Consider the following 21549-nt stretch of genomic DNA (forward strand, 5'->3'; position numbering starts at 1 on the left):
TGAAAAAGCAAATAGATTTTGTATAATCAGATTTTTCGCAGCGGATTTTGCTGGCGATCTTAATTTATTCTTGTAGAAATCTATTTGGCTAAAAAAAGCCTACAGTTAGCTGTACCTACCTTCCGCAGTCTTTTGGGAGACAGATCGATGACACGATTTTTTTTTTGAAGTCCTCGTAGCTTGTTTACATTAGGATATTTCTTTCAATTTTTATCAGATGAATTGGATCGCATTTCGTTATTAAAAATTCATTTATTGTTTTAACATCCGTTTCATTTTTTTTTCTATACTGATTTGCACAAATTTTCAGACAATCATGCAGCATATCAAGATTGTTTTACCTCACTTAAATATTGGTTTATTGTTTCGCCTATACAAAATAACCTACCATTGTTTTGTTCACATTTTCTTTCGTATATACTCTAAACATATTTATTCACACGCTTTTGTTGATTCGCAATCACACTGATTTCTACGTTTTCTAACAAGTCTCGCTCAACACCACACTGGTCAAATAAATTTAGTGAATCTGGAAGAAGCGATTTTTGTGCTGTCCCAATCACATCGAACTAAAATGTCTTACACAAGTTTTTGGTGGTTTCTCTTTCTCATATGTATGTTCGTTTGAATTCCGGATTCTGTGAATCATGAGTGAAATTTTGAAAACGATATGGCGCGTTCATTGATTTGTAAGGTTATATACTGTCTCGCTTGGTTTTCAGATAAAATTTTTCTCTTAACCTGGAATTTTCCTAAATGTGGTTTTTGATATATGTTTATCAATCTTTCCGTTGTTCTTTTGTGTGTGTTAATGGTTGCTTTTGTGCAGTTATTGTCCAGTTAGTAACGCATTATTTTACAATTTAAACTGCTAACGTTTGGGATCTTTAAAAAAAATGGATATGAAAATTATTTTAGAGAAGTTTGATCATTGATTTGCATTTTTCGAGACAAACGAACGATACAAGCCAGGTTCTGGATGATTAAAAATCAATCTTTATTCTCTAATACTGCACTAGTTTCTATTTTCAGTTTACTATTTCCAGAGGTTAGACCGACACTTCTGTGTTTTGCTATATATTTTTGTCATTCTTGTTACATTTGTGCCAAAGTCCCGCGTTAAAATTGGTTTTCTCAACTTGATATCTACACTCACACAATTTACTACTCTTCACAGATAACGTTCCAGCTCTTAAAATTATGAAATTTTTTCAGCTCACAATTGTACATAAACCAATTTGAAGAGATTTACAAAAAAAATTAAGGTAAATCATTAAATCGAACGGGAATATGAAATTTTCTATCTTGAAAAAAAAAACGTTCAAAACTAAGTTTGTCTATTCCGTTAAAAAGAGTTCACAAAAACATTTCTAGATAATCTAGATCACTCAATTGCACATATCCATTCATTCGTATAGAGAATTCTAAAATCGGATTTCTCGAATCAGTTTTCAAGGAGATAGAACATTGCCAGATGGGGAAAAGGGGATCATTTGCCATACACCGATTTCTAATGAGGACTGGACTTTGAAGGTTCACACTCTGGCGCCAAATAGCTACGATATAATGTATAATGAAGGGAGAGTATTACAATAAACTACCACTTAGAATCTATTATATACAACTTTCCTGTATTCGGTTAGACGTCGTGACCACCTCCGGCCGAAACCGGTACTCGTTCAGGGTGGAAGTGACGAGCTGTGACTGGGATCCCGGACTGCCAAGCAGACTTCCGCCGACGATTGACGAAGGCAGCGGAAGGTTGGTGCTCATCATGACCGAGGCAGACGATGCCGACGATGGCACCGGATGATGCAAGTGGCTCAGCGGACTCAACGTCGACTGGACCGAGCTGCTGCCGGTGGTATTATTGGCCCGCCCGAGCGTAGCATAACTCTGGAAAGAAAGAAATAGTTTGATTTTTTTTTTAAATCTTGTGTTATAAATTCTTGTCGCTGGTCACTTTTGGATAAAAATTATTTTCACTTAAAAGAACGGTTAAATCATTTAACATGTAGAATCTAATTCTGATTTATTACAGTAAAACCCCGCTTATTCGAACTTCGGTTATCCGAGCTTCCACGTTATCCAAGTCTCCATTTTCATCAAAAATCTATGTAAAGTTACTAAATATTAAATAGACGTTTTTTGGCGAGTTTGAAGTCTATACTAGTCGAAAAGTCGATTAAAAAGTATATCAAAATAGACTGAGTTGATTTGGGATCATTTTCGAATTTATCAAACCCTGGGGCCTTAAAAGCTTTGTTTTGGTTCAGAACTCATGCATGATTTATTTTCAGAATTTTCAAGTAACGTTTACATGAGTACATTTGAACTTTAAGGTTTGTATGGATATTTTCCGCTGAATCACTTTGTCGAAGATCGTAACTTTGTTTCTTATTAGACAAAAAAGTTTTTAGCTGTTTACTAGGGGTTTTTTTTTTCATTGATAATGAAAAATGATAATGAATAATAAACAATAAATTCAATTGACATCCCTGCTGGTTTCCTATGGCGAGGTATTGCATGACTACTTTTCATGCAATAATTCGCAATGCACAAGCAGTTGTGTAAATTAAATTTATTTTTTATAAACGCCAAAATTCACACCCCTATGAAATAACTAATAACTTTTTTGTCTAATAAGATACGTAGTTACGATCTTGGACAAAGTTGTTCAGAGGAAAATTTCTTTTGAAGAATTTATAAATTGGCACAAAAACTATGAGCAGGCTGATGTTGATTTTTCAGTACAAAATATTCAATTTTTCCATACAAACCTAAAAGTTCAAATTGACTCATGTTAACGTTGCTTAAAAAATCAGCAAAAAACCATGGATGAGTTTTGAAACAAAACAAAGCTATTCAGACTACAGAATTTGAGAAATTCAAGAGAGACCCAAAATCGACTCAGTCTAATATCATAATCCATGTGCTTACCGAACTATGCCCCTGAGTAAAATGCAATACCAGACCAAAAGCTAAGGTTTGTCAATTTATATCGGGAAATACGAGGTTTTCCGACTCCAGTGTGACACTGTATTGAAGTGCATGTATTTCGTGTTTATTTATGTACGTATCTTTTGGAAGTATGAATCAAAACGATACACAACCAATTGAGAAATTTCGACATTTGGAATGTCATACATTTATTGAGGTAATCCGGCGTACATGTATTATTTCCGACCTGGTTAGCTGGAAAATGATTGTATTCAAGGACTAAAAAAATCGTATTCAAATCGGAGCAGCCAAGAAACAAAACCGCGCGTAGTTCACAAAAGTTCTGACCACAGTAGGTTCGCGACTCAGCAAACACGTGATTGTAGGGGATTTTTTTCAAGGGGAATCCGATCGCCAGAAAATCGTGAGCGAGCCGTGGCAGAAAACCTCGCGAACCTCGCGATTCTGGTTCGTGAACCAAATTGGAAAACGCATTGCACACTTGATGGTCGTGTTTTTCGTTTTGTTATTTTGTCTCCACATGGTTGTTGATTGCGCCAAATGCAACGCGTGGACAGATGAAATAAATCGATTTTTCAAAGTTTTCATAACAATTTCTTGAAAATAATTTACAATGTTGTAAATTTAAACATGTATATAATTTGTGAATTGAAGTTTGTCCTTTCTGATGTTAAACAACGTCAAATTTGGCAAATTTGTATATAGAGTTTCGAAAGGATGCAATCTGGCCCAGTAACAGATAGAAAAAATATTGATTTAATTATCCGAAGGATAAAAAGGTCCTCCGCATCCTAAAAAGATGTATGGGGTGAGGGAAGGATAAAAAAAATACAAATCCAATCTAGAAATGTGCTACTTCGGCATCTTAATTGTATCCCTTTTGTTATTTTCTAGTTTCTTCCGGAGTTCAAATTGAGGAAGTTATATAAGTTTGGAATTTCAAATTTCATGTCATCGCAGAAAAAAAGGAGGCATTAACCGTACGATGAAGTTTTGAAAGCGAGGGAAAACCATTGAGATAATTAAGAATTTCAATGTTTCAAACTCATTGCGGACCAAATACAAGATATCTAGTGTTTTTCGCTTGTCGCGTTTCCGAGCCGGACAAACCGGGCAATTTTAAATAGAAACCTAGCAAAATCCGGGCAATTAATTTTAAAAATGTCCATAAATCCGAGCATTATCTGGGCAAAAAAACTTTTTTGTCCTACGCTATTTCTCTAATATGAGCAGATAATAATGACGAATTAAAAATAGCAGGAAAAACATTCAACAAGCTCAATCAAAGGAAATCCAGGCAATAAACGTAGATTTCAAATCCATGAGTTTGATCAAGATCAAGTTCAAAATAAATGTGAAAGATAACTATAATTGAAAAATTTTCATTTAAATTTTTGAAAACTGCTTTTTTACTACTGTTTTGAAATAAAAAAGATCTTTTTTTTAATTCAACTGATTTTGGATGCAACGAAATATTGGTGTTATTCAAAGTTACAGAGCCATACCTAGTTCAGAAATATTTCAAAAAAATTTCAGAACATTCTCATTTTGCAAAATATTTTCAATGGCATCTTATTTGATTTTCATTACTACTTAAATTTGACATGCATACTACATTTGGACTAGTGTGAACATATTCGATTTTTATTTTTAAAATATTTCAAATATGTACGATTTGCGATTGATATTTCAAATTCCTAATTTCAGCTGAAAATCCGAATGATGAACAAAATTTGAAAACAAATAATTCAATGTTCACGATTCAAAATCCATTTTTTAAAATTCCTTTTCTGGATTCAAAATTATACAATTGATTTAAAAAATTAGGATTGAAAATTCTTTCTCATAAATTCTTAATTTCATATTCGTGATACTTAATTTGAAACTGTACAATTTAAATTCGAATTCTGAGTTTTGAAATAAGTTCTACGAATATTTGAATCTAATTTGTGGATTAAGAATTCCGAATTCAAATAGTAAAGTGTAACTTTTTCATTCAGAATTGAGTCATCAGAACAACACAATTCCAAAATCGGGATTCCCTAATCCAAAATGAATTTCAACTGAATATTTTTGAATTTGGAATAAGCAATTTTCAATCATTAATTTGTCCATTCCAAACTCTATGCAAAGAGTGAGAAAATATAAATTTTAATAGCAAAATTCGTATAAGCGGATTCAGAAATGTTAAAATAAAATCTGAAAAACAAACTCCGTACTTACTAACAGTTCGAAACATAGAGTGATGAACCCATAAAAAGAATTTTGATAGTTTTAAATCATAAATAATGAATAATTAATTTGAAGTTATTCATTTTCAAGTTGCGTTGTGAATTTTGATGATCGAAAAATAATCTTCAGATTATAAGTAGATAAAAATGACGAAAAAATGGTAGATAAAAAAATAGCAGAAATCAATTCAAGAAGCTCAATCGAAGGAAATTCAGACAATAAACGGTGATTTCAAATCCAGTAGTAAGATCGAGATCGGATTCAGAATTAATGTTAGAGATTATTATAATTTAAAAATAACAATGCAAGTTTGTAATTTATTTTCCGACGTATCATTAATTCTATCGGTTTTTATCATTGATTGAGTATCATACTCATTTTTGTTACTTAAAAAGATTTGAATTGAGAATAACATGAATTTATTGTAATATTTAAAAACTACCGTCCCGTTATTGTGGTCAAAGTCCGTTTTCGCTTTGACAAAATAAAGTACGCACTCTTATAATTCGGGTTTTTTCTCTTCTTGGAAAATTGTTGCGTCTTCTTATAAGTTAAAAAGAATTCAATTCTCTGCAAAAACCGTTGGAACTAAGGATTTCATTATTTCTTCATCCTTTTAGGGGCATGTGAATAAGGTGGTGAAAAAGCAAGTTTCCGTAGATATTTGTATCCCTCAAGCCAAAACCCCTCAAGAAAGTTTTTTTTTTAAGAAAAATTACTTGAAAACTCTTCTTTGATTATTGAATTAATTTATCAATTTTTTATGATATTCACTTTAATCCAAAATAATCATTGATACGTTTGCATGTGTTTTCTTATTGAAACTTTACATATGGAACTGTGGTTGTCTTTTCCAAAAAAACAGTTATGGAATTTTACACTCAAACTCTACTACTGAAATGTAGTGATTTGGATGAAATTGTAAAGCTCTAAGATTTGATTTGATTATTTATTTCTTAAACGGTTGTTAAAGATCATTATTAGGGCCTTCTTGTGTCCATTCTAATCCATAATTTTGTCAAAAAGCTTTGTTTAATTCAATTGACCACCCAGGAGTTGACATGGCAGAATGAATTTGATTTAATATTTAGAGTTTCGTTAATCTTGAAATGTTGTCAGTTATCTTTAAAAAAAATTTTAATAAACTTAAAAATAAAACAGAAATATTCCATACAATAATTTTTTTTTTTTCAATTTATTTAAAGACCCATACAATAATTGAAAGAACAGTGGAAAATGAAGAACTTCCTGCTGCTGCTTGAAGCACAATTTATTACCCGTACGCGTACCTAAAGAGACTCACAGCCTGCCTACGGAAGAAAATCGAATAACCACGCGTTCCCTTCCCAAAAAAAGTTCATGAACCATTTCGCTAAATGGTTCGTGAGCCAAAATCGCGGGGAAAAATTTTCATGTATGTTACGATTTCCACGAGCGAGACAGGATTCAAAATCCAAAAGAATCGTTTGTTGGTTGGACTGCCTCGCTCGTGTTTCGTATGGTTCGCGAACCTAAGGGATTTTTTTTCACAGCCTGCTCGCGCTTTGACGAACCTTTACGGGTAAAAATCGTAGACGAGCGGGAATCGCCACTCGTGTACACGATTTTATTAGTCCTTGGGGTAGCCTGCCTGTCTCCACGTTGCAAAGGACCGTGGAACCTTAACTACTCAACCAAGGTGAAAATGTGTTACAAGTTCAATCTTGACACGTACAGCAGTGATGGTGGTAGACTTTACAAGAGAAATCTTAACCAGAAAACATCCGGACCACCAGAAGCTCTGCTGATTTTTTTTTATTTTAAGTTCGGCAAATAAGACCAAAAATGTTGTATACGAGTGATTTATTCAAAAAAAATTAAAGTTTTTCTGAAGTGGGTATCCATCTGCCTCTGAGCATACAAATAATATTGATTTTATTTTAAACAACAAGTAAAAAAAAATTTAATATTTCGTTGGAATCCAATAAAAAGAGGTTGGACTAATATTCATCCTGTATCTGTAAATTTTACTTAACCAGAATAAATTTTCCAATATTTATACATGTGAACATTAAATCATGTTATATTTGGACAACACCAATTATAACAAGAATATTTCAAATAATAAATTATAAATAAAAATTCTCTATAAAAGAGTAGGTTTTCAAAAAACTCAAATCACTAAGCTTTCCAAGCGTTAATTTTTTTTATGTTTCAGAATAACATCAATGAAAAAACCAAAAAGTTTTTGAAGAAATACACTGTTTTTCCATTAAACTGAAATAATTTTACAAATGAAAATTAATAAATATGGATTAAAATCTTCAAAAAAAATATGTGTATGGGGACTCACTGACCAAATGTTTTCAAGTGTGATACGGTCAAATTTTGGTCAATATGAACTTGACGTATTCCTATCAATTTTGCATTTAAAAAAGCTGAACACCCCTGATTTTGAAGGTGTGTGTGTGTGTAGAATGTTGTTCCTATTTTGATTTTGGAATTCACTCTTCAGTTGACAAAATGCCGTCCAAGGAAGAAGAGCGGCATATCAAAATTTTGCTCGCGCATCGCGAAAATCGCGATGATAAATAAAATACGACGGCCAAAGCGCGATCCCGGAGGCTGTACACGACGATGATGACGAAGTTTGACTGCGTGGTAATGGATGACGAAACCTACGTCAAAGCCGACTACTAGCAACTTCCGGGACAGGAGTTTTATACGGCAAAAGGAAGGGGAAAGTTAGCAGATATTTTCAAGCACATGAAACTGTCAAAGTTCGGGAAGAAATATCTGGTTTGGTAAGCCATCTGTACCTGTGGCTTGAAAAGCAGCATTTTCATAGCTTCCGGGACTGTCAACCAAGAAATTTACGTGAAAGAGTGTTTGAATAAACGTCTGCTGCCTTTCCTGAAGAAACATGGTTGTTCCGTACTGTTTTGGCCGGATTTGGCATCTTGCCATTACGGTAAAAAGGCCATGGAGTGGTACGCCACCAACAACATTCAGGTGGTTCCCAAGGACAAGAACCCTCCCAACACGCCAGAGCTCCGCCCAATTGAGAAATACTGGGCTATTGTCAAGCGGAACCTAAAGAAGACTAAAAAAAACTGCTAAGGACGAGCAGCAGTTCAAGGAAAATTGTCTTTCTGCAGCGAAGAAGGTGGACAAGGTGGCTGTACAAAATCTGATGGCAGGGGTTAAGCGTAAGGCCCGGCAATTCGGATTTGGAAAAGCGGAAGCCTAACTGAATATTTTTCCTGAATTTTATACTAATTAAACTTGAAAAAGAAATTTAATTTGATTTTTTAAATAAACGATTTCACCGATTTACACGCGTTTTCCCTTGACCAAATTTTGACCGTATCACCCTTTAATTGAACTGAAATTGATTGTTACGTTAACTTTAATATTGCTTCTGTTATTATAATATAAATACAATCAAGGACTAATAAAATCGTGTACACGAGTGGCGATTCCCGCTCGTCTACGATTTTTACCCGTAAAGGTTCGTCAAAGCGCGAGCAGGCTGTGAAAAAAAATCCCTTAGGTTCGCGAACCATACGAAACACGAGCGAGGCAGTCCAACCAACAAACGATTCTTTTGGATTTTGAATCCTGTCTCGCTCGTGGAAATCGTAACATACATGAAAATTTTTCCCCGCGATTTTGGCTCACGAACCATTTAGCGAAATGGTTCATGAACTTTTTTTGGGAAGGGAACGCGTGGTTATTCGATTTTCTTCCGTAGGCAGGCTGTGAGTCTCTTTAGGTACGCGTACGGGTAATAAATTGTGCTTCAAGCAGCAGCAGGAAGTTCTTCATTTTCCACTGTTCTTTCAATTATTGTATGGGTCTTTAAATAAATTGAAAAAAAAAAAATTATTGTATGGAATATTTCTGTTTTATTTTTAAGTTTATTAAAATTTTTTTTAAAGATAACTGACAACATTTCAAGATTAACGAAACTCTAAATATTAAATCAAATTCATTCTGCCATGTCAACTCCTGGGTGGTCAATTGAATTAAACAAAGCTTTTTGACAAAATTATGGATTAGAATGGACACAAGAAGGCCCTAATAATGATCTTTAACAACCGTTTAAGAAATAAATAATCAAATCAAATCTTAGAGCTTTACAATTTCATCCAAATCACTACATTTCAGTAGTAGAGTTTGAGTGTAAAATTCCATAACTGTTTTTTTGGAAAAGACAACCACAGTTCCATATGTAAAGTTTCAATAAGAAAACACATGCAAACGTATCAATGATTATTTTGGATTAAAGTGAATATCATAAAAAATTGATAAATTAATTCAATAATCAAAGAAGAGTTTTCAAGTAATTTTTCTTAAAAAAAAAACTTTCTTGAGGGGTTTTGGCTTGAGGGATACAAATATCTACGGAAACTTGCTTTTTCACCACCTTATTCACATGCCCCTAAAAGGATGAAGAAATAATGAAATCCTTAGTTCCAACGGTTTTTGCAGAGAATTGAATTCTTTTTAACTTATAAGAAGACGCAACAATTTTCCAAGAAGAGAAAAAACCCGAATTATAAGAGTGCGTACTTTATTTTGTCAAAGCGAAAACGGACTTTGACCACAATAACGGGACGGTAGTTTTTAAATATTACAATAAATTCATGTTATTCTCAATTCAAATCTTTTTAAGTAACAAAAATGAGTATGATACTCAATCAATGATAAAAACCGATAGAATTAATGATACGTCGGAAAATAAATTACAAACTTGCATTGTTATTTTTAAATTATAATAATCTCTAACATTAATTCTGAATCCGATCTCGATCTTACTACTGGATTTGAAATCACCGTTTATTGTCTGAATTTCCTTCGATTGAGCTTCTTGAATTGATTTCTGCTATTTTTTTATCTACCATTTTTTCGTCATTTTTATCTACTTATAATCTGAAGATTATTTTTCGATCATCAAAATTCACAACGCAACTTGAAAATGAATAACTTCAAATTAATTATTCATTATTTATGATTTAAAACTATCAAAATTCTTTTTATGGGTTCATCACTCTATGTTTCGAACTGTTAGTAAGTACGGAGTTTGTTTTTCAGATTTTATTTTAACATTTCTGAATCCGCTTATACGAATTTTGCTATTAAAATTTATATTTTCTCACTCTTTGCATAGAGTTTGGAATGGACAAATTAATGATTGAAAATTGCTTATTCCAAATTCAAAAATATTCAGTTGAAATTCATTTTGGATTAGGGAATCCCGATTTTGGAATTGTGTTGTTCTGATGACTCAATTCTGAATGAAAAAGTTACACTTTACTATTTGAATTCGGAATTCTTAATCCACAAATTAGATTCAAATATTCGTAGAACTTATTTCAAAACTCAGAATTCGAATTTAAATTGTACAGTTTCAAATTAAGTATCACGAATATGAAATTAAGAATTTATGAGAAAGAATTTTCAATCCTAATTTTTTAAATCAATTGTATAATTTTGAATCCAGAAAAGGAATTTTAAAAAATGGATTTTGAATCGTGAACATTGAATTATTTGTTTTCAAATTTTGTTCATCATTCGGATTTTCAGCTGAAATTAGGAATTTGAAATATCAATCGCAAATCGTACATATTTGAAATATTTTAAAAATAAAAATCGAATATGTTCACACTAGTCCAAATGTAGTATGCATGTCAAATTTAAGTAGTAATGAAAATCAAATAAGATGCCATTGAAAATATTTTGCAAAATGAGAATGTTCTGAAATTTTTTTGAAATATTTCTGAACTAGGTATGGCTCTGTAACTTTGAATAACACCAATATTTCGTTGCATCCAAAATCAGTTGAATTAAAAAAAAGATCTTTTTTATTTCAAAACAGTAGTAAAAAAGCAGTTTTCAAAAATTTAAATGAAAATTTTTCAATTATAGTTATCTTTCACATTTATTTTGAACTTGATCTTGATCAAACTCATGGATTTGAAATCTACGTTTATTGCCTGGATTTCCTTTGATTGAGCTTGTTGAATGTTTTTCCTGCTATTTTTAATTCGTCATTATTATCTGCTCATATTAGAGAAATAGCGTAGGACAAAAAAGTTTTTTTGCCCAGATAATGCTCGGATTTATGGACATTTTTAAAATTAATTGCCCGGATTTTGCTAGGTTTCTATTTAAAATTGCCCGGTTTGTCCGGCTCGGAAACGCGACAAGCGAAAAACACTAGATATCTTGTATTTGGTCCGCAATGAGTTTGAAACATTGAAATTCTTAATTATCTCAATGGTTTTCCCTCGCTTTCAAAACTTCATCGTACGGTTAATGCCTCCTTTTTTTCTGCGATGACATGAAATTTGAAATTCCAAACTTATATAACTTCCTCAATTTGAACTCCGGAAGAAACTAGAAAATAACAAAAGGGATACAATTAAGATGCCGAAGTAGCACATTTCTAGATTGGATTTGTATTTTTTTTATCCTTCCCTCACCCCATACATCTTTTTAGGATGCGGAGGACCTTTTTATCCTTCGGATAATTAAATCAATATTTTTTCTATCTGTTACTGGGCCAGATTGCATCCTTTCGAAACTCTATATACAAATTTGCCAAATTTGACGTTGTTTAACATCAGAAAGGACAAACTTCAATTCACAAATTATATACATGTTTAAATTTACAACATTGTAAATTATTTTCAAGAAATTGTTATGAAAACTTTGAAAAATCGATTTATTTCATCTGTCCACGCGTTGCATTTGGCGCAATCAACAACCATGTGGAGACAAAATAACAAAACGAAAAACACGACCATCAAGTGTGCAATGCGTTTTCCAATTTGGTTCACGAACCAGAATCGCGAGGTTCGCGAGGTTTTCTGCCACGGCTCGCTCACGATTTTCTGGCGATCGGATTCCCCTTGAAAAAAATCCCCTACAATCACGTGTTTGCTGAGTCGCGAACCTACTGTGGTCAGAACTTTTGTGAACTACGCGCGGTTTTGTTTCTTGGCTGCTCCGATTTGAATACGATTTTTTTAGTCCTTGGGCTACCCTGCCTTTCTGATTTCTTCGTAATCCTTAATGTGTTAATATCTACTGATTTGTGAACTTCATTTATTTACTTTCTCATCCGCTTTTATTCTCGACCAGAAATTTTCAACATTGATTCATACCTTCCACTTAAATAACTCTTCGGGTTTTCCCGGTTATTTATCACAAAATTATAGAAAAGCCCGGTTCGGCCCGGTTGCCCAGTTTAAGTTGAAAGAAGCACAGATTTTACATGGACTTATTCTGCAAATCAAACACAAGAAACCAGTTGTTATGTAATTTTATTTTGTTTATGCATTCATAATGAAACTTTTTGAGCCAGTTTTAAGAATACCTACAAACATAAAAGTTTTTTTGGAAACCTTAAAAACAATTTAAAATCTGCTAAAAAGTTTTGATAATTTTTTTTTAAATTTTTTCTTGATTTTGTTGAGTAATTTCTGTGTTTTGAGCAAATTTACCCGAATTTTTGCTCTACGCCCGGATTTTGTCAGGATTACCGAAAAAAAAAGACCGAATATATCAACCCGGATATGATGTTGATTATAAATGTAACACCATGAAATTCAGCAGTAACCTGCATTTCTTCTCGAACAAACGTAAAATTTTAACTAGAGCCTCATGCATTTCACCTTGCAACCGTTCGAATTTGATTCAAAACGATTAATCTTAATTTTTTTTTAACAGTCGAACTACCGTCGAACGGGGCATCTTGCAACAGCAGGGTTAGACACTTATTCGATAGTTCTTTTTATTTAATTTAATAAAGTTTTCATTTAATAATAACAAAATGATTTTGACATTGATTCTAATATCATGAGATAGTTTTTTATAGTTTTTGGTTCTCATAGAAATTTGAATTTTTTCAACCTTTTTCCGTAAAAAACTTTACCCAATGTGGCTGGATTTTCTTAATGATATCACCTACAAACTTTATGTTGCTTTAATTATCCTGTACCAACACTGTTGGTGTAAATTTTTTCGGGCAATCACCATTTTTTTAAATAAATCTTATATATAAAAATGGAGGCGTTTTCTTTGTAACACCATCACGAATAAACGGTCGGTGGGAATGAAGTAAAATTTGGTATCCGAAGGTTTTTCGGGTCAGATATGGTTTGTATAATAGTTTCAAGAATCTCACTTTTAATGGAAGGGGGGTCCCCATACAAAATTATCTCTTCTTCACATCTCATATATAAAAATGGAGGCGTGTTCCTTTGTAACACCATTACGAATAAACGGTCGGTCGGAAGAAGTAAAATTTGGTATCCAAGGGCTTTTCAGGTCAGAGATGGTTTGTACAATAGTTTCAAGAATCTCACTTTTTATGAAAGGGGGGTCTACATACTAAATCAACTTTAAATGGGACACAAGCCGTAAAATTTTGTATGATTTTCAAAAAATTCGATGGTAAAACGAAGTTTACCGGGTCAGCTAGTATTTTTATAATTCAATTACCAGTCTGGGCTAAAAGGCACAAAATGCAAATCAAACATTCACCTTTGAAATCTCGTTTCCATAAGCTGGAATATGATTGTTTGGCATCACGCGTTTGTTAATTTAAAAATTTCATCCATTCAAACATTAGTTTTCATGAAATCAGCTAGTAGAATTTTGTGTGTTATTTTTTAATCTCTGAATGTATGCAGCAATGTTATGCTTTTTCTTAAAAAAAAAATTTTTTTTTCGAGTTATCATGGGCCACTTTTTTGTGTAAGCGCCGATGTGGTCTAGAGGATAGGCTGGCGCGAGTCTGATTTTGGTATGTCAGGCGTACTGAGTTCAATTCCCGGCATCCGCAAGAAAACTTTTGGGTTCGAATCACATAAGTGGCCGACAGGTCAGATGTTTTTTTTCTCTTATAACTGACTATATACATAATAAGAATGTTCAATCAGTTGCCAGCTAGCCAGGTATATACACGAGTGCGGAATACCTGTCGTAGATTCATAACATTGGCAATGTGATGAATCTTATACGGTTGCGAAACTGATTATCTCGTTCTCCAAATAAGACTCACACATATTTACATAAAACACATTCATTACATGACAGTTCACACGAAGCTCTGGTTTCGGGTATGTGGTTGTTTGCATTGAAGATAAGCGACGACGTTGACAGTTGGATTGAAACTTTTATCTAAACACACATCTGAGATATTCAGAGGGGCCCAAGTTACCCCACTATCCCCTATATATTTTTCATAATGGAAAATAATAACTCTCTTTTATATCTATATCTGAATTCTGAATCACTGCATTGATTTAAATCCTCTGTTCATGTCCGTATAGGTTTTTGGATGCATGGATGAGCTTTTTTGTTGTTTATCAAAATTTTCATTGAAACACACAGTTCCATGGTTATTAATTTTTTTTGTATCTTAATGCATTTGATAGGACTTTGCTTCTTCATTGAAAGTCTTATTTCACATTACATTTTTCACTATCTACAAAACTCAGATGATGTTAAGCATACATAATTTGTAATATGATTTTAATCGCCGTAATTTGTATGATTATAATTTTAATGGCATGTGCGGCGGAATGAAAACTAGAGAGAATTTTATTTTATAGAATTTGAAAGAAAGGTGGATAGACAGGCATTAGTGCGCCAATAGGAGAAAGCTTGATAGGTGTTGAAATTTTAGGCTAGAGGGCATGTTGATGAAAAGCTCCCATGAATTGCTCCCGCCTTTGCTCTGCATTAGCTAACTATACATGAGAAACCCAGAAAGAGAATTCCCATGTATAGCGAGCCCAATGGTTTGAGAGCGTGTTTTTACGCACACTTCAAACGAGCAAAAACGTAGCAACCCATGGGCCTACTGAGCTTTCCTTATGCGAGAAACAGTTCTATCGACGTTGCCATTATTTCAGATTCGCAGCGAATAGTTGCTAGCTCTAGCCTAAAATTTCAACACCTATCAAGCTTTCTCCTATTGGCGCACTAATGCCTGTCTATCCACCTTTCTTTCAAATTCTATAAAATAAAATTCTCTCTAGTTTTCATTCCGCCGCACATGCCATTAAAATTATAATCATACAAATTACGGCGATTAAAATCATATTACAAACAATCATTGGCAAAAGAAAAAATACAACAAGAAAAATACGGTTCAAAAATTGACACTTGGCCAAAAAGTTAGAACGCGGAATAGATAAAATGTGAAATGCGAAAAAATCGACAAGTAGCAACTATTCGCTGCGAATCTGAAATAATGGCAACGTCGATAGAACTGTTTCTCGCATAAGGAAGTTCAGTAGGCCCATGGGTTGCTACGTTTTTGCTCGTTTGAAGTGTGCGTAAAAACACGCTCTCAAACCATTGGGCTCGCTATACATGGGAATTCTCTTTCTGGGTTTCTCATGTATAGTTAGCTAATGCAGAGCAAAGGCGGGAGCAATTCATGGGAGCTTTTCATCAACATGCCCTCTAGCCTAAAATTTCAACACCTATCAAGCTTTCTCCTATTGGCGCACTAAAGCCTGTCTATCCACCTTTCTTTCAAATTCTATAAAATAAAATTCTCTCTAGTTTTCATTCCGCCGCACATGCCATTAAAATTATAAGCATACATAATTTGTGACTAAAATTCATCTGAACACTAAATTTAAAAAAAATTGAAATACATAGATCAGTTGCTGATCATAACGAAATAGATTCCTCGAACGTTTCACTCTTATGAAGGTTACGCTCAATTTCCCCAACACGCCCAACACGTGCTGTGACAATAAACGATGAAATATTCACGCTGTTTGAGACACTTATTATCTACCTTTCCAGACACCTACGGAGAAAATCACCAGACGTTTGATCTATGGAGGGAAACCAGGAGGAAAACCTTCGGTACCGGTTCTGCCCCGAAAACCACAAATCACAACAAAGCGGTTCATTCATACTCTCAATAAAGAAGTAGGTACAAAAAAAAACTGCCACTCCGGCCGGATGGTGTAGGACAAGTTTAGTGTTCAGGCAAATAAACCTCGTGCCTAGTTCATTGAGTTGGACCCAAAGTAGAACATCCAGAAAGTGCGACCACATCCGTGTTTGTAGCCCACCAATAAAGTTCTTCCTGCGTTAAATTAACCGTATAATTAAACGATAAAGCATTCCGCCTTTAATTTGCGTCGAGATAAATTACTTCAGATACTACTTTGGATGTTGTCCAGGAAAGCGCATCATTGTAGGACAGAAACCGAAAGAAGCGAAGAAGAATTACACCGATACTTTTATTGAGCCAAGTGTCGGTTGGGCCAGGAAGTGTGTGCGAAAATTGTCGTTGGAAATGTTCCGGTAGGACACTTTCGAAAAGGCTAGGTCTCGGACAACCCAAAGGAAAATGTGCGGCCGGGTCTCGGAAAATGGATCCCAAAACGGAAACGAATAAGAACAAAACTTCCGCAAATCGGGGCAGCAGCAGTGGTGTCTCCGTTTCACTTTGCCTAACCGATCCTTTCTTGACCTTCTTCGTTGTCCTCTGTCGGGTTTCCTTTTCCAATTCCGGAGGACAGTCCATAAAATAAATTTTCACAATAAATATACTTTACGGTTTAATTTATTCACCGCAGTCAAAGCTCTGATGGGAGAAGGGTATTTTATCTACCGAACCTGAACTTTTTCTCATTTGATGCACACGAACGACCACTTTGAAGGGGGCGACGATGACGACGAAGGTGGCTCCATAGAGTAGCAACACTTGGTCTGCTCGGTTTCCACAAGACAAAGACGAAGAAACATGCTTTTTAAAACAATCAAAACGTAGGAATTTTGCGGTGCTGCCAAGAAAGGAAGAATCGTCGTCGTCTGTCTTTTTGCGGTCTGCTCCGTCCATTCATGATGTGAGGGGGACATCACGTCCTTTTATTGTAACACAATGCGGTAAAAGAGACAATCTTTTGCTCCTGACACCAACAACTTGGTTTCTGAGTAGCAAATTTGCCGGGGTGTAGATGGTAAACGGATGTTTCCGGTTGTGAACGGCAAGGTGACACTGGGGAATTTTACCTTTTGAAATATGACTTTCTGGATTGAGATATACTTCGTGATCTGGATGCTGAAATTTTGCGTAACGGATAGCTTTAGGTGATAAACTTCTCAATTTGATATATGTAAGTCGTCTTCCTTTACGGTGTGATAAAACGGTAGACGTCCAAAATAGTTTTTCACTTCAGTTAGAATAATTCTAGACTTTCGAGATTAAACTTTCTTCGTTTGTCTTTCTTAAAGTTTTGGGTGCTATTTTAAACATTTCATTAAAAAATAAATAAAATTTTAGTAAAGTCAAACCCGGATAAGCGAGTGAACGTTAAAACAACGATGTTAATTTTTTCATGTAGGTCAGGTTGATATCAGAAATCAGTTTGGTATCAGAATTTAAATTAGGAAGTGTTCATCACTATTAATTCCTTAAGAAAAAAAACTCTCGCTTACTTATAGAGGTTTCTCGCTTGTCCAGCTCTTGCTTATCTAGGTTGGATTGTATATTTGATATTAAGGGGAATAGCATAGGATTGAAAAGACTATTTTTGCAATTTTTTTTAATCAAAATAAGCTATATTAACTTAAGGTTATGTCAATTTGATGTTCTTTGTGGATTGAACTAATATCGAATGAAACAAATTAACTTAAATACCATTTTAACAGCCGATTTTTTTCACCAACCACTGGACAGAGGTTTGTAAGAGGAAAAGTTTATAAAAAATCTAGTTCCTTTGTCTTTCATTAGGTATATCTCTAAAGGGCCTTCAGAACATTTGCCTCTTTAAACAGGCTTCATAACTTGAGATCATGAAAAATAAGTCAAAATCTACTATGATAAAATTAATTTATTAACCTTTTTTGTTTTCGGAGATAGGAGGGTAATTTTCTTCTAAAAAGTTGTAGAATACCACTTTTTGCCCTTTTGGAACACAGTGAAGTGGTTCGTGTATAGTTTTTCCCTAAGAAGGTAAATTTCCGTGTCGAAAAATTGAAGAAATGTTACCGATGGTGGATAGAATTAGGGGTGAAAGCTTAGAAAATATCTTGAAGATTGATTTATACCATAATAACTGTGTTTCTAAGAATCATTTTGCTAAAATGTGTCATCGCTTAGAGTGATCTAAATTTTCGGCATGATTGTTTCGCCAACTATGTGTTCATAGTATTCTTCACACTGTATTTATCAAACTTGAAGAAATTGCAAGCCTTTTTTCGCGTGTTTTTTTTTAACAACAAGAAGGTAATAACAGCTCAACAAATGACTGGTTTAGTTTTCGAAAAAAGTAAATGGCGATTGATCTTTGACATTTAAGCTTCGAATGAATTCAAAATACGCGATACCATCAACTAACACTTTTCAACTTCAATGGCTTCTTACAACATTATATACCCAGTAGACTGCCCAAATTTGTATGGGAAATTCAAAACCTGTAAAATGTTATGCGCTGCAGGCTAAAATTGATCCTAGACCTAGTGCAAGATCTCATGCCAAATTTGAGCCAGATCGGACCACGGGAAGGGGTCGCTCAACGAGCCTGAAGTTAGTTAGGATTTTGAGACATTTTGTTCGGGAGAATCATGAAAAACCAGTTTTTCATCAATAACTTTAGTTTTCTTCGGCCTATTTATTTTGAAAACGAGTTTTCTTGAAGCCCAAGTTATGACAAATATTGCATTCGAAGACTGCAATTTGATTCGAATTAAGATAAAAAAGTTATTAGGCTTCAAAAGTGGGGTAAATTTTTAAGGGTGGTTATTCATCATTGTTAATGAGTCGGGGCAGCATTAACCGTGATGAATACCACCCTTATATAAGTTAGCCCATTTTTGAAGCCTAATAACTTTTTTATTTCAACTCAAATCGATTTGCAGTCTTCGGTTGAAATATTTGTCATAATTTAGGGTTTAAGAAAATCTGTTTTTAGAAGTAAACGGCCGAAGTTATGATGAAAAACTGGTTATGATGAAAAACTGGTTTTTCATGTTTCTCTCGAAAAAAAAAAATGTCTCAAAATCTCATACAAATTTGAGTAAAATTTTCATTCTGTGATTTAACTCAAAATTTTCTAATGGTTTTCTATGATGCTAAATACGACCTGTGATACAAAATCTGTAATGAAAATTTGCTCAAAATTCTCTGAAATTACAAATATTTCTGTGATTTCGGCAATTTTGATTGCGGCTCATGCATTAATAGTTTCTAGGTTTTTGAAACATCAAATTGGTGTATTGAAAAAAAAAAGGTTTCTTTTATTAATTCAATTTACTAAAAACATGCGAAGAAAACGTATGAAAGTTTATTGTTTTTGATAAACTTGTGATATCGTTAAGGCAATAACGGATAAAAACCTTAATTGTAGAATTTTTTTCTTCGAACTAAACTTTACAACTTAACTTATTGTCTATCGACTAACTCTTCTAGCTTACTACCCCTACTTACTAACTGCTTGTTAGTTACTTAAGTAACAAACTAACTGAACTTACAATAAAAAAGCATAATGGTCCTGCATACATTTAGGGATCAAAATTCTTCAAAAATTCTACTAGTTAAAATCATAAAAATGAATCTTTAGATGAATGAAATTTTAATGTTAACAAACGCGTGATGTAAAACAAACATATACCAGCATATGGAAACCACAAAAATGCAAACACAAAAACTAGAAAAGGCTATGGAGGCAAAAGAAATAGCACTTGCTTCTTTTCTTTGAAGAGGCATGCGACAACGCATCTCGTTACTCAATCGAATCAGCTATGAAAAGACGAGGGTGCCACATGGCAATTGTTGACTGGACTAGTACCATGCTGATAGATAGAACCATTTATGCAAGCTTGGGTGGACTTACGATCAGTGCCACTCCAACTAAGGGATGTCCTAAAGGTGGGGTTCTATCACCGTTGTTGTGGTCACTGATCGTGGACGACCTCCTGAACAAACTTGTATCTATGGGTTTCGAAGTTATTGGCTTTGCAGATGACGTAATTATTATAGTTCGGAGAAAACACGAGAATGTGTTGTCTATTAGAATGCTATCTGCACTTAACTACGCACTATTCTGGTGCAAGGAAGAGAGTCCCTTAACCCTTCCAAAACTACTGTGATAGCATTCACTATGAGACGAAAAAGTGCACTTAAACCTCTAACACTAGCTGGGGAAGTGCTAAACTTCGAATCACAGGTAAAATATCTAGGAAGCATACTAGACTCAAAACTATAATAGAACCCACAGTTGAGCTCGCGATAGCCAAGGCTACAACAGCTCTATGGGTTTGCCTCAAAGGAGAAGGGAAAAAATGGGGGCTAAGGCCGAAAATCATCCATTGGATATTTACAGCTTTAATAAGATCCAAAATCTCCTAGGCCTCCTAATTAAAAGGTGATACGGTCAAAATGTGGTCAATATCAACATGACGTATTTCTTTCAATTTCGCATTTAAAAAACCTGAACACCCCTCATTTTGAAGGTGTGTGTGTGTAGAATGTTGCTCCTATTTTGATTTTGGAATTCACTATTCAGTTGTCAAAATGCTGTCCAAGGAAGAAGAGCAGCTTATCAAAATTTTGCTCGCGCATCGCAAAAATCCAAGCTACTCGCACGCAAAGCTGGCAAAAACGCTAAAAATTGCAAATTAACCGTTACAAATGTTATTAAAGTGTTTGGAGAACGTTTGTCGACAGCCAGGAAGTCTGGATCGGGAGGAAATCGAAAACCGGAAGCCGCTTAGACGACAAAGAGAGTTGCCGGTAGTTTCAAGCGAAACCCTAACCACTCTCTCCGAGATGCCGCAAATAAGCTGGGTGTATCGTCTACAACCGTGCATCGAGCAGAAAAACGAGCCGGACTATCGACTTAAAAGACGGTAGTGGCTCCAAATCGCGATGATAAACAAAATACGACAGTCAAAGCGCGATCCCGGAGGCTGTACACGACGATGCTGACGAAGTTTGACTGCGTGGTAATGGACGACGAAACCTACGTCAAAGCCGACTACAAGCAACTTCCGGGACAGGAGTTTTATACGGCAAAAGGAAGGGGAAAGTTAGCAGATATTTTCAAGCACATTAAACTGTCAAAGTTCACGAAGAAATATCTGGTTTGGCAAGCCATCTGTACCTGTGGCTTGAAAAGCAGCATTTTCATAGCTTCCGAGACTGTCAACCAAGAAATTTACGTGAAAGAGTGTTTGAATAAACGTCTGCTGCCTTTCCTGAAGAAACACGGTTGTTCCGTACTGTTTTGGCCAGATTTGGCACCTTGCCATTACGTGCAGGTGGTTCCCAATGACATGAACCCTCCCAACACGCCAGAGCTCCGCCCAATTGAGAAATACTGGGCTATTGTC

The 21549-nt window shown here is 34.5% G+C and overlaps 1 protein-coding gene across 1 annotated transcript in view; it reads right to left on the reverse strand.

Annotated features, from left to right (window-relative positions):
- Positions 1–232: 232 nt before the first annotated feature.
- LOC129739534 (titin) overlaps positions 233–21549 on the reverse strand; it is a 513907-nt gene continuing 492590 nt past the window's right edge. Inside the window, exon 18 of the mRNA XM_055731016.1 lies at positions 233–1896. Within this exon, the coding sequence (XP_055586991.1) occupies positions 1615–1896 (282 nt within the window). The 3' untranslated portion in view covers positions 233–1614. The remainder of the gene's footprint in view (positions 1897–21549) is intronic.

Source organism: Uranotaenia lowii, chromosome 1, assembly GCF_029784155.1.
Source record: "Uranotaenia lowii strain MFRU-FL chromosome 1, ASM2978415v1, whole genome shotgun sequence".
In the NCBI taxonomy this organism is placed as follows: domain Eukaryota; kingdom Metazoa; phylum Arthropoda; class Insecta; order Diptera; family Culicidae; genus Uranotaenia; species Uranotaenia lowii.